This window comes from Pristiophorus japonicus, unplaced genomic scaffold (genome assembly GCF_044704955.1).
Source record: "Pristiophorus japonicus isolate sPriJap1 unplaced genomic scaffold, sPriJap1.hap1 HAP1_SCAFFOLD_582, whole genome shotgun sequence".
Classification (NCBI taxonomy): Eukaryota; Metazoa; Chordata; class Chondrichthyes; family Pristiophoridae; genus Pristiophorus; species Pristiophorus japonicus.
Genome location: NW_027254491.1, coordinates 296,077 through 309,693, shown reverse-complemented (window position 1 = coordinate 309,693; position 13,617 = coordinate 296,077). Strand labels below are relative to the sequence as shown.

The 13,617-nt window shown below is 59.4% G+C and overlaps 1 protein-coding gene across 1 annotated transcript in view; it reads right to left on the bottom strand.

The window, feature by feature from the left end:
• The window catches only part of LOC139255061 (ephrin type-A receptor 1-like), a gene marked incomplete at its 3' end in the record, with an annotated part of 44,910 nt that overhangs the window by 14,617 nt on the left and 16,676 nt on the right, over nucleotides 1–13,617 (bottom strand). Inside the window, exon 5 of the mRNA XM_070873868.1 lies at nucleotides 12,114–12,467. Within this exon, the coding sequence (XP_070729969.1) occupies nucleotides 12,114–12,467 (354 nt within the window). The remainder of the gene's footprint in view (nucleotides 1–12,113; nucleotides 12,468–13,617) is intronic.

The following is a 13,617-nucleotide window of genomic DNA, read 5'->3' as shown; positions in this document are numbered from 1 at the left end:
GAGAGAGAGAGTGCGGGGGGAGAGAGAGAGTGCGGGGGAAGAGAGAGAGAGAACGCAGGGGAAGAGAGAGAGAGAGAGAGAGCGCGCGCGGGGGAGAGAGAGAGAGAGCGCGGGGGGAGAGAGAGAGAGAGCACGGGGGTAGAGAGAGAGAGCGTGAGGGGGGAGAGAGAGAGAGCGCGGGGGGAAGAGAGAGAGAGAGCGCGGGGGGAAGAGAGAGAGAGAACGCGGGGGGAAGAGAGAGAGAGAGCGCGGGGGGAGTGAGAGAGAGAGCGCGGGGAGAGAGAGAGAGAGAGCGCACGGGGGGAGAGAGAGAGCGCGGGAGAGAGAGAGAGAGCGCGGGGGAGAGAGAGAGCGCGTGGAGGGGAGAGAGAGAGAGCGCGGGGGAGAGAGAGAGCGTGGGGGGTGAGAGAGAGCGTGGGGGGAGAGAGAGAGCGTAGGGGGAGAGAGAGAGAGAGCGCAGTAGGAGGGAGAGAGAGAGAGCGTGGGGGAGAGAGAGAGAGAGTGCGGGGAGAAAGAGAGAGAGCGCGGGGGAGAGAGAGAGAGAGAGAGTGCGGGGGAGAAAGAGAGAGAGAGTGCGGGGGAGAAAGAGAGAGAGCGCGGGGGAGAGAGAGAGAGCGCGGGGGGAGAGAGAGAGAGCGCGGGGGGAGAGAGAGAGAGAGCGCGGGGGGAGAGAGAGAGCGCGCGGGGGAGAGAGAGAGCGTGGGGGAGAGAGAGAGAGAGAGTGCAGGGGGAGGGAGAGAGAGAGAGCGTGGGGGAGAGAGAGAGCGTGGGGGGAGAGAGAGAGCGTGGGGGGAGAGAGAGAGCGTGGGGGGAGAGAGAGAGCGTGGGGGGAGAGAGAGAGCGTGGGGGGAGAGAGAGAGAGCGCGGGGGAGAGAGAGAGCGCGGGGGGAGAGAGAGAGCGCGGGGAGAGAGAGAGAGCGTGGGGAGAGAGAGAGAGCGTGGGGGGAGAGAGAGAGCGCGGGGGGAGAGAGAGAGCGCGGGGGGAGAGAGAGAGCGTGGGGGGAGAGAGAGAGCGTGGGGGGAGAGAGAGAGAGAGAGTGCAGGGGGAGGGAGAGAGAGAGAGCGTGGGGGGAGAGAGAGAGAGAGAGTGCGGGGGAGAAAGAGAGAGAGCGCGGGGGAGAGAGAGAGAGAGAGTGCGGGGGAGAAAGAGAGAGAGAGTGCGGGGGAGAAAGAGAGAGAGCGCGGGGGAGAGAGAGAGAGAGAGTGCGGGGGAGAAAGAGAGAGAGAGTGCGGGGGAGAAAGAGAGAGAGCGCGGGGGGAGAGAGAGAGAGAGTGCGGGGGGAGAGAGAGAGTGCGGGGGGAGAGAGAGAGTGCGGGGGAAGAGAGAGAGAGAACGCAGGGGAAGAGAGAGAGAGAGAGAGAGCGCGCGCGGGGGGAGAGAGAGAGAGAGAGAGCGCGGGGGGAGAAAGAGAGAGAGCGCGGGGGAGAGAGAGAGAGAGAGCGCAGGGGGAGAGAGAGAGAGCGCGGGGGGAGAGAGAGAGAGCGCGGGGGGAGGGAGAGAGAGAGAGAGCGCGCAGGGGAGAGAGAGAGAGAGAGAGCGCGCAGGGGGAGAGAGAGAGAGCGCGGGGGAGACAGAGAGAGCGCGGGGGAGAGAGAGAGAGAGAGCGCAGGGGGAGAGAGAGAGAGCGCGGGGGGAGAGAGAGAGAGCGCGGGGGAGAGAGAGAGAGAGAGTGCGGGGGGAGAGAGAGAGTGCGGGGGAAGAGAGAGTGAGAGCGCGGGGGGAGAGAGAGAGTGCGGGGGGAGAGAGAGAGTGCGGGGGAAGAGAGAGAGAGAACGCAGGGGAAGAGAGAGAGAGAGAGAGCGCGCGCGGGGGGAGAGAGAGAGAGAGCGCGGGGGGAGAGAGAGAGAGAGCACGGGGGTAGAGAGAGAGAGCGTGAGGGGGGAGAGAGAGAGAGCGCGGGGGAAGAGAGAGAGAGAGCGCGGGGGGAAGAGAGAGAGAGAACGCGGGGGGAAGAGAGAGAGAGAGCGCGGGGGGAGTGAGAGAGAGAGCGCGGGGAGAGAGAGAGAGAGAGCGCACGGGGGGAGAGAGAGAGCGCGGGGAGAGAGAGAGAGAGCGCGGGGGGAGAGAGAGAGCGCGTGGAGGGGGAGAGAGAGAGAGCGCGGGGGAGAGAGAGAGCGTGGGGGGTGAGAGAGAGCGTGGGGGGAGAGAGAGAGCGTAGGGGGAGAGAGAGAGAGAGCGCAGTAGGAGGGAGAGAGAGAGAGCGTGGGGGGAGAGAGAGAGAGAGTGCGGGGGAGAAAGAGAGAGAGCGCGGGGGAGAGAGAGAGAGAGAGAGTGCGGGGGAGAAAGAGAGAGAGAGTGCGGGGGAGAAAGAGAGAGAGCGCGGGGGAGAGAGAGAGAGCGCGGGGGAGAGAGAGAGAGCGCGGGGGAGAGAGAGAGAGAGTGCGGGGGGAGAGAGAGAGTGCGGGGGAAGAGAGAGAGAGAACGCAGGGGAAGAGAGAGAGAGAGAGAGAGCGCGCGCGGGGGAGAGAGAGAGAGAGAGAGCGCGGGGGGAGAAAGAGAGAGAGCGCGGGGGAGAGAGAGAGAGAGTGTGCGGGGGAGAAAGAGAGAGAGAGTGCGGGGGAGAAAGAGAGAGCGCGCGGGGGGAGAGAGAGAGAGAGAGCGCGGGGGGAGAGAGAGAGAGAGAGAGAGCGCAGGGGGAGAGAGAGAGAGAGTGCGGGGGAGAAAGAGAGAGAGCGCGGGGGAGAGAGAGAGAGAGAGTGCGGGGGAGAAAGAGAGAGAGAGTGCGGGGGAGAAAGAGAGAGAGAGAGCGCGGGGGGAGAGAGAGAGTGCGGGGGGGGAAGAGAGAGTGCGGGGGAAGAGAGAGAGAGAACGCAGGGGAAGAGAGAGAGAGAGAGAGAGAGCGCGCGCGGGGGGAGAGAGAGAGAGAGAGAGCGCGGGGGGAGCAAGAGAGAGAGCGCGGGGAGAGAGAGAGAGAGAGTGCGGGGGAGAAAGAGAGAGAGAGTGCGGGGGAGAAAGAGAGAGAGCGCGGGGGAGAGAGAGAGAGAGCGCGGGGGAGAGAGAGAGAGAGAGAGAGAGCGCAGGGGGAGAGAGAGAGAGCGCGGGGGGAGAGAGAGAGAGCGCGGGGGGAGAGAGAGAGAGAGAGTGCGGGGGAGAAGAGAGAGAGAGCGCGGGGGGAGAGAGAGAGAGTGCGGGGGGAGAGAGAGAGTGCGGGGGGAGAGAGAGAGTGCGGGGGAAGAGAGAGAGAGAACGCAGGGGAAGAGAGAGAGAGAGAGAGAGAGAGAGCGCGCGCGGGGGAGAGAGAGAGAGAGAGAGCGCGGGGGGAGAAAGAGAGAGAGCGCGGGGGAGAGAGAGAGAGAGAGTGCGGGGGAGAAAGAGAGAGAGAGTGCGGGAGAGAAAGAGAGAGAGCGCGGGGAGAGAGAGAGAGCGCGGGGGAGAGAGAGAGAGAGAGCGCGCAGGGGGAGAGAGAGAGAGCGCGGGGGGAGACAGAGAGAGCGCGGGGGAGAGAGAGAGAGAGAGCGCAGGGGGAGAGAGAGAGAGCGCGGGGGAAGAGAGAGAGAGCGCGGGGGGAGAGAGAGAGAGAGTGCGGGGGGAGAGAGAGAGTGCGGGGGAAGAGAGAGAGAGAGCGCGGGGGGAGAGAGAGAGTGCGGGGGGAGGGAGAGAGTGCGGGGGAAGAGAGAGAGAGAACGCAGGGGAAGAGAGAGAGAGAGAGAGAGCGCGCGCGGGGGGAGAGAGAGAGAGAGCGCGGGGGGAGAGAGAGAGAGAGCACGGGGGTAGAGAGAGAGAGCGTGAGGGGGGGAGAGAGAGAGAGCGCGGGGGGAAGAGAGAGAGAGAGCGCGGGGGGAGAGAGAGAGAGAGCGCGGGGGGAAGAGAGAGAGAGAGCGCGGGGGGAGTGAGAGAGAGAGCGCGTACGGGGGGAGAGAGAGAGCGCGGGGAGAGAGAGAGAGAGCGCGGGGGGAGAGAGAGAGAGCGTGGAGGGGGAGAGAGAGAGAGCGCGGGGGAGAGAGAGAGCGTGGGGGGTGAGAGAGAGCGTAGGGGGAGAGAGAGAGAGAGCGCAGTAGGAGGGAGAGAGAGAGAGCGTGGGGGGAGAGAGAGAGAGAGAGTGCGGGGAGAAAGAGAGAAGCGCGGGGGAGAGAGAGAGAGAGAGAGTGCGGGGGAGAAAGAGAGAGAGAGTGCGGGGGAGAAAGAGAGAGAGCGCGGGGGAGAGAGAGAGAGAGAGAGTGCGGGGGAGAAAGAGAGAGAGAGTGCGGGGGAGAAAGAGAGAGAGCGCGGGGGAGAGAGAGAGAGAGCGCGGGGGAGAGAGAGAGAGCGCGGGGGGAGAGAGAGAGAGCGCGGGGGGAGAGAGAGAGAGAGTGCGGGGGGAGAGAGAGAGTGCGGGGGAAGAGAGAGAGAGAACGCAGGGGAAGAGAGAGAGAGAGAGAGAGCGCGCGCGGGGGGAGAGAGAGAGAGAGAGAGCGCGGGGGGAGAAAGAGAGAGAGCGCGGGGGAGAGAGAGAGAGAGAGTGCGGGGGAGAAAGAGAGAGAGAGTGCGGGGGAGAGAGAGAGCGCGCGGGGGGGAGAGAGAGAGAGAGAGAGCGCGGGGGGAGAGAGAGAGAGAGAGTGCGGGGGGAGAGAGAGAGAGAGTGCGGGGGAGAAAGAGAGAGAGCGCGGGGGAGAGAGAGAGAGAGAGTGCGGGGGAGAAAGAGAGAGAGAGAGTGCGGGGGAGAAAGAGAGAGAGAGAGAGCGCGGGGGGAGAGAGAGAGTGCGGGGGGGGAAGAGAGAGTGCGGGGGAAGAGAGAGAGAGAACGCATGGGAAGAGAGAGAGAGAGAGAGAGAGCGCGCGCGGGGGGAGAGAGAGAGAGAGAGAGCGCGGGGGGAGAAAGAGAGAGAGCGCGGGGGAGAGAGAGAGAGAGAGTGCGGGGGAGAAAGAGAGAGAGAGTGCGGGGGAGAAAGAGAGAGAGCGCGGGGGAGAGAGAGAGAGAGCGCGGGGGAGAGAGAGAGAGAGAGAGAGCGCAGGGGGAGAGAGAGAGAGCGCGGGGGGAGAGAGAGAGAGCGCGGGGGGAGAGAGAGAGAGAGAGTGCGGGGGGAGAGAGAGAGTGCGCGGGAAGAGAGAGAGAGAGCGCGGGGGGAGAGAGAGAGTGCGGGGGGAGAGAGAGAGTGCGGGGGAAGAGAGAGAGAGAACGCAGGGGAAGAGAGAGAGAGAGAGAGAGCGCGCGCGGGGGGAGAGAGAGAGAGAGCGCGGGGGGAGAGAGAGAGAGAGCGCGGGGGGAGAGAGAGAGAGCGTGAGGGGGGAGAGAGAGAGAGCGCGGGGGGGAAGAGAGAGAGAGAGCGCGGGGGGAAGAGAGAGAGAGAGCGCGGGGGGAAGAGAGAGAGAGAGCGCGGGGGGAGTGAGAGAGAGAGAGCGCGGGGAGAGAGAGAGAGAGAGAGCGCACGGGGGGAGAGAGAGAGAGCGCGCACGGGGGGAGAGAGAGAGAGCGCGGGGGGAGAGAGAGAGAGCGGGGAGGGGGAGAGAGAGAGAGCGCGGGGGAGAGAGAGAGCGTGGGGGGTGAGAGAGAGCGTGGGGGGAGAGAGAGAGCGTAGGGGGAGAGAGAGAGAGAGCGCAGGGGGAGGGAGAGAGAGAGAGCGTGGGGGGAGAGAGAGAGAGAGAGCGCGGGGGAGAGAGAGAGAGAGAGAGAGTGCGGGGGAGAAAGAGAGAGAGCGCGGGGGAGAGAGAGAGAGAGCGCGGGGGGAGAGAGAGAGAGCGCGGGGGGAGAGAGAGAGAGCGTGCGGGGGGAGAGAGAGAGTGCAGGGGAAGAGAGAGAGAGAGCGCGGGGGGAGAGAGAGAGTGCGGGGGGGGAGAGAGAGTGCGGGGGAAGAGAGAGAGAGAACGCAGGGGAAGAGAGAGAGAGAGAGAGAGCGCGCGCGGGGGGAGAGAGAGAGAGAGAGCGCGGGGGGGAGAGAGAGAGAGAGCGCGGGGGGGAGAGAGAGAACGCGGGGGGAGAGAGAGAGAGCGCGGGGGGAGAGAGAGAGAGAGCGTGGGGGAAGAGAGAGAGAGAGCGTGGGGGGAGAGAGAGAGAGAGAGCGCGGGGGGAGAGAGAGAGAGCGCGGGGGGAGAGAGAGAGAGAGCGCGGGGAGAGAGAGAGAGAGAGCGCGGGGGGAGAGAGAGAGAGCGCGGGGGGAGAGAGAGAGAGAGAGCGCGGGGGGAGAGAGAGAGAGCGCGGGGGGGGAGAGAGAACGCGGGGAGAGAGAGAGAGAGCGCGGGGGGAGAGAGAGAGAGCGCGCGGGGGGAGAGAGAGAGCGCGGGGGAGAGAGAGAGAGAGAGCGCGGGTGGAGAGAGAGAGAGCGCGGGGGGAGAGAGAGACAGAGAGCGCGGGGGGAGAGAGAGAGCGCGCGGTGGGAGAGAGACATTCGAGGTGGGGAAGTGTGGTGAAGATATGTGGCACATATTTGGTCCAGATATTCCATCGTGGACAGTTTTGGTTTGTTCACGTTGATCATATTTCACCGCCAGGAGGTGTTGAAAGTTGTAATAATTCGATTATTTCTGACGAGTCAGATAGTCTGGTTACAGGTCGAGTACCATCCTACATCAGTCGTACTAGAAACAAGTCCGAGAGACAGTCAGAATTCGGGTCTCAGTCAGGCAGGCAAACAGTTTGAAATTGTCGAGAAAAAAACTTTCCTGTGGCTCAGCCGAGAATGAGTCTAAGTTCTCTTCGAGAGCGAAGGTATCCGCTTCGAAACAAAAAAGCAAGTGGTTGTTTGATTTGCAAATATGGCAAAATAAATCCATATCTTTTGTTCTGTTTAACTATGCAAGTTATGTCTGATGAAATTTGTGTTTCAATTACTTCTTCATGAAGGAGGGAGAAGAGCTCCCCTCGTGGACTACTGTGGTAATGCAACTAATAATAATAATAACTTTAATTTATACAGTGCCTTTAATGCAGTAAAACGTCTCAGGGTGCTTCACAACAGTGCCACAGACAAAACAGATACATTTGACAGAGATGCACAAAACAGGAAATTAACGCAGGCGACCAAAAGCTGGGTCAGAGAGGTGGGTTTTAAGGAGCGTCTCGAAGGAGGAGGAGAGAGAGGTTCGAGAGGCGGAGAGGTTTAGGGAGGGAGTTCCAGAGCTTGGGGGCACCAGGCAACAGAAGGCACGGCCACCGATGGTGGAGCGATTATAATCAGGGATGGTCAGGGGGGCAGAATTAGAGGGGTGCAGAGATCTCGGGGGGTTGTAGGGCTGGAGGAGGTTACAGCGATAGGGAGGGGTGTAGGGGCTGGAGGAGGTTACAGAGATAGGGAGGGGTGTAGGGCTGGAGGAGGTTACAGAGATAGGGAGGGGTGTAGGGCTGGAGGAGGTTACAGAGATAGGGAGGGGTGTAGGGGCTGGAGGAGGTTACAGAGATAGGGAGGGGTGTAGGGGCTGGAGGAGGTTACAGAGATAGGGAGGGGTGTAGGGGCTGGAGGTGGTTACAGAGATAGGGAGGGGTGTAGGGGCTGGAGGTGGTTACAGAGATAGTGAGGGGTGTAGGGGCTGGAGGAGGTTACAGAGATAGGGAGGGGTGTAGGGGGCTGGAGGAGGTTACAGAGATAGGGAGGGGTGTAGGGGCTGGAGGAGGTTACAGAGATAGGGAGGGGTGTAGGGGCTGGAGGGGGTTACAGAGATAGGGAGGTGTGTAGGGGCTGGAGGAGGTTACAGAGATAGGGAGGGGTGTAGGGGCTGGAGGAGGTTACAGAGATAGGGAGGGGTGCAGGGGCTGGAGGGGGTTACAGAGATAGGGAGGGGTGTAGGGGCTGGAGGTTACAGAGATAGGGAGGGGTGTAGGGGCTGGAGGAGGTTACAGAGATAGGGAGGGGTGTAGGGGCTGGAGGGGGTTACAGAGATAGGGAGGTGTGTAGGGGCTGGAGGAGGTTACAGAGATAGGGAGGGGTGCAGGGGCTGGAGGGGGTTACAGAGATAGGGAGGGGTGTAGGGGCTGGAGGTTACAGAGATAGGGAGGGGTGTAGGGCCATGGAGGGATTTGAAAACAAGGATGAGAATTTTGAAATTGAGGCGTTGTTTAACCGGGAGCCAATGTGGATCAGTGAGCACAGGGGGTGATGGGTGAGTGGGACTGGGTGTGAGTTAGGACACGGGGGCAGTGAGCACAGGGGGTGATGGGTGAGTGGGACTGGGTGTGAGTTAGGACACGGGGTCAGTGAGCACAGAGGGTGATGGGTGAGTGGGACTGGGTGTGAGTTAGGACACGGGGCACAGGGGGTGATGGGTGAGTGGGACTGGGTGTGAGTTAGGACACGGGGCAGTGAGCACAGGGGGTAATGGGTGAGTGGGACTGGGTGTGAGTTAGGACACGGGGTCAGTGAGCACAGGGGGTGATGGGTGAGTGGGACTGGGTGTGAGTTCGGACACGGGGCACAGGGGGTGACGGGTGAGTGGGACTGGGTGTGAGTTAGGACACGGGGCACAGGGGGTGATGGGTGAGTGGGACTGGGTGTGAGTTAGGACACGGGGTCAGTGAGCACAGGGGGTGATGGGTGAGTGGGACTGGGTGTGAGTTCGGACACGGGGCACAGGGGGTGATGGGTGAGTGGGACTGGGTGTGAGTTAGGACACGGGGTCAGTGAGCACAGGGGGTGATGGGTGAGTGGGACTGGGTGTGAGTTAGGACACGGGGTCAGTGAGCACAGGGGGTGATGGGTGAGTGGGACTGGGTGTGAGTTAGGACACGGGGTCAGTGAGCACAGGGGGTGATGGGTGAGTGGGACTGGGTGTGAGTTAGGACACGGGGTCAGTGAGCACAGGGGGTGATGGGTGAGTGGGACTGGGTGTGAGTTAGGACACGGGGCAGTGAGCACAGGGGGTGATGGGTGAGTGGGACTGGGTGTGAGTTAGGACACTGGGTCAGTGAGCACAGGGGGTGATGGGTGAGTGGGACTGGGTGTGAGTTAGGACAGGGGGTCAGTGAGCACAGGGGGTGATGGGTGAGTGGGACTGGGTGTGAGTTAGGACACGGGGTCAGTGAGCACAGGGGGTGATGGGTGAGTGGGACTGGGTGTGAGTTAGGACACGGGTCAGTGAGCACAGGGGGTGATGGGTGAGTGGGACTGGGTGCGAGTTAGGACACGGGGTCAGTGAGCACAGGGGGTGATGGGTGAGTGGGACTGGGTGTGAGTTAGGACACGGGGTCAGTGAGCACAGGGGGTGATGGGTGAGTGGGACTGGGTGTGAGTTAGGACACGGGGTCAGTGAGCACAGCGGGTGATGGGTGAGTGGGACTGGGTGTGAGTTAGGACAAGGGGTCAGCGAGCACAGGGGGTGATGGGTGAGTGGGACTGGGTGTGAGTTAGGACACGGGGGCAGTGAGCACAGGGGGTGATGGGTGAGTGGGACTGGGTGTGAGTTAGGACACGGGGTCAGTGAGCACAGGGGGTGATGGGTGAGTGGGACTGGGTGTGAGTTAGGACACGGGGTCAGTGAGCACAGGGGGTGATGGGTGAGTGGGACTGGGTGTGAGTTAGGACACGGGGTCAGTGAGCACAGGGGGTGATGGGTGACTGGGACTGGGTGTGAGTTCGGACATGGGGCAGTGAGCACAGGGGGTGATGGGTGAGTGGGACTGGGTGTGAGTTCGGACACGGGGCACAGGGGGTGACGGGTGAGTGGGACTGGTTGTGAGTTAGGACACGGGGTCAGTGAGCACAGGGGGTGATGGGTGAGTGGGACTGGGTGTGAGTTAGGGCACGGGGTCAGTGAGCACAGGGGGTGATGGGTGAGTGGGACTGGGTGTGAGTTAGGACACGGGGTCAGTGAGCACAGGGGGTGATGGGTGAGTGGGACTGGGTGTGAGTTAGGACACGGGGTCAGTGAGCACAGAGGGTGATGGGTGAGTGGGACTGGGTGTGAGTTAGGACACGGGGCACAGGGGGTGATGGGTGAGTGGGACTGGGTGTGAGTTAGGACACGGGGTCAGTGAGCACAGGGGGTGATGGGTGAGTGGGACTGGGTGTGAGTTAGGACACGGGGCACAGGGGGTGATGGGTGAGTGGGACTGGGTGTGAGCTAGGACACGGGACACAGGGGGTGATGGGTGAGTGGGACTGGGTGTGAGTTAGGACACGGGGCACAGGGGGTGATTGGTGAGTGGGACTGGGTGCGAGTTAGGACACTGGGTGAACAGCCGAGTTTTGGATCACCTCGAGTTTACGTCGGGTAGAACGTGGGAGGCCAGCCAGGAGCTCTGCACGTTGGAACATTCGAGTCTGGAGGGGAGAGAGGCAGGGGTGAGGGCTTCAGCAGCGGATGAGCTGAGGCGGGGAGGGCGGGAGACGGGCGACGTCACGGAGGGTGGGTAACAGGCGGGTTTAGTTACACTAGGATATGTGGTCGGGACCTCATTTCAGGGACAAATAACGAGACCCAGGTTGTGAAGACACTGGTTCAGCCTGGGACAGGAGTTGGGGAGAGGGAGGGAGTTGGGAGCTGAGGAACGGAGTTTGTGGAGGGGACCGAAGACAATGAGTTTTGGTCTCCCCGATATTTAATTGATGTATAATAAAACAAAAAAAGCTCACGTCAGAGTTCTGCTCTCAGTATTTCCGAAAGGACGTACTTTGCTTTGGAGGCAGTTCAGAGAAGGTTCACTCGGTTGATTCCGGGGATGAGGGGGTTTGACTTTTGAGGAAAGGTTGAGGAGTTTGGGCCTCTACTCATTGGAGTTCAGAAGAACGAGAGGTGATGTTATCACCTGCTGCAACTGTACAGGGTATTGGTGAGGCCGCACCTGGAGTACTGCGTGCAGTTTTGGTCACCTTACTTAAGGAAGGATATACTAGCTTTGGAGGGGGTACAGAGACGATTCACTCGGCTGATTCCGGAGATGAGGGGGTTACCTTATGATGATAGATTGAGTAGACTGGGTCTTTACTCGTTGGGAGTTCAGAAGGATGAGGGGTGATGTTATAGAAACATTTAAAATAATGAAAGGGATAGACAGGATAGAGGCAGAGAGGTTGTTTCCACTGGTCGGGGAGACTAGAACTAGGGGGCACAGCCTCAAAATACGGGGGAGCCAATTTAAAACCCAGTTGAGAAGGAAGTTCTTCTCCCAGAGGGTTGTGAATCTGTGGAATTCTCTGCCCAAGGAAGCAGTTGAGGCCGAGCTCATTGAATGTATTCAAGTCACAGATAGATAGATTTTTAACCAATAAGGGAATTAAGGGTTACGGGGAGCGGGCGGGTAAGTGGAGCTGAGTCCACGGCCAGATCAGCCATGATCTTGTTGAATGGCGGAGCAGGCTCGAGGGGCTAGATGGCCTCCTCCTGTTCCTAATTCTTATGGTCTTATGGTCTTATGGTCTTATGGTCTTATGGTCTTATGGTCTTATGGTCTTATGGTCTTATGGTCTTATGGTCTTATGGTCTTATGGTCTTATGGTCTTATGGTCTTATGGTCTTATGGTCTTATGGTCTTATGTCCTTATGTCCTTATGTCCTTATGTCCTTATGTCCTTATGTCCTTATGTCCTTATGGTCTTATGTCCTTATGTCCTTATGTCCTTATGGTCTTATGGTCTTATGGTCTTATGGTCTTATGGTCTTATGTCCTTATGGTCTTATGTCCTTATGGTCTTATGTCCTTATGGTCTTATGTCCTTATGGTCTTATGTCCTTATGTCCTTATGTCCTTATGTCCTTATGGTCTTATGGTCTTATGGTCTTATGGTCTTATGGTCTTATGGTCTTATGGTCTTATGTCCTTATGGTCTTATGTCCTTATGGTCTTATGTCCTTATGTCCTTATGGTCTTATGTCCTTATGGTCTTATGGTCTTATGTCCTTATGTCCTTATGTCCTTATGTCCTTATGTCCTTATGGTCTTATGTCCTTATGGTCTTATGTCCTTATGGTCTTATGTCCTTATGGTCTTATGTCCTTATGGTCTTATGTCCTTATGTCCTTATGGTCTTATGTCCTTATGCTCTTATGTCCTTATGGTCTTATGTCCTTATGTCCTTATGTCCTTATGTCCTTATGTCCTTATGGTCTTATGTCCTTTTGGTCTTATGTCCTTTTGGTCTTATATCCTTATGGTCTTATGTCCTCATGCTCTTATAATGATTATTGTTTTAGAATTACTTCTTCAATAAGGAGGGAGAAGTATAACATGGAGCGCATATAGCGAGGGAGAAATCGCGCACTCACTCACCTCCCATGCTCTCCCAGATCTCCACCGCTATCCGCAGCTCGCCCCCGCGCCCCCGTTCCTCCTCCTGGGCCATCGCCGAGACCCCGTTACGCGCGGCGATCCTGAAGGTGTAGTTGGCGAAGGCTTCCAGCCCCTCGATGCTGACCCAGGGCTCCCGCAGCCCAGCCCAGGCGGGCTGCGACGTGACGGAACTCGCGCACCGCACGCAGTGCGCCGGCTCCCGCGGACACATCTCGCAGCCGACGGTATAGCTGAGATCCTCCCTGCCGCCGGGGTCCAGGGGCGGCAGCCAGGACAGGGTGACCTTGGAGCCCAGGACCACCACGCTGACGTTCCGGGGTGCGGAGGGGGTACCTGGGGAAGGAGAACAAAACAAGGGGGTGGGGGGAGCGGGTGTGTGGGTTAATAAATACATCGACAGCAAAATGATAAACGCGGTGCACTGTCCCATCAAACACTCCCAGGGCAGGTACAGGGGGTTAGATACAGAGTAAAGCTCCCTCTACACTGTCCCATCAAACACTCCCAGGGCAGGTACAGGGGGTTAGATACAGAGTAAAGCTCCCTCTACACTATCCCATCAAACACTCCCAGGGCAGGTACAGGGGGTGATACAGAGTAAAGCTCCCTCTACACTGTCCCATCAAACACTCCCAGGGCAGATCCAGGGGGTTAGATACAGAGTAAAGCTCCCTCTACACTGTCCCATCAAACACTCCCAGGGCAGGTACAGGGGGTTAGATACAGAGTAAAGCTCCCTCTACACTGTCCCATCAAACACTCCCAGGGCAGGTACAGGGGGTTAGATACAGAGTAAAGCTCCCTCTACACTGTTCCATCAAACACTCCCAGGGCAGGTACAGGGGGTTAGATACAGAGTAAAGCTCCCTCTACACTGTCCCATCAAACACTCCCAGGGCAGGTACACGGGGTTAGATACAGAGTAAAGCTCCCTCTACACTGTCCCATCAAACACTCCCAGGGCAGGTACAGGGGGTTAGATACAGAGTAAAGCTCCCTCTACACTGTCCCATCAAACACTCCCAGGGCAGGTACACGGGGTTAGATACAGAGTAAAGCTCCCTCTACACTGTCCCATCAAACACTCCCAGGGCAGGTACACGGGGTTAGATACAGAGTAAAGCTCCCTCTACACTGTCCCATCAAACACTCCCAGGGCAGGTACAGGGGGTTAGATACAGAGTAAAGCTCCCTCTACACTGTCCCATCAAACACTCCCAGGGCAGGTACAGCATGGGGTTAGATACAGAGTAAAGCTCCCTCTACACTGTCCCATCAAACACTCCCAGGGCAGATCCAGGGGGTTAGATACAGAGTAAAGCTCCCTCTACACTGTCCCATCAAACACTCCCAGGGCAGGTACAGGGGGTTAGATACAGAGTAAAGCTCCCTCTACACTGTCCCATCAAACACTCCCAGGGCAGGTACAGGGGGTTAGATACAGAGTAAAGCTCCCTCTACACTGTCCCATCAAACACTCCCA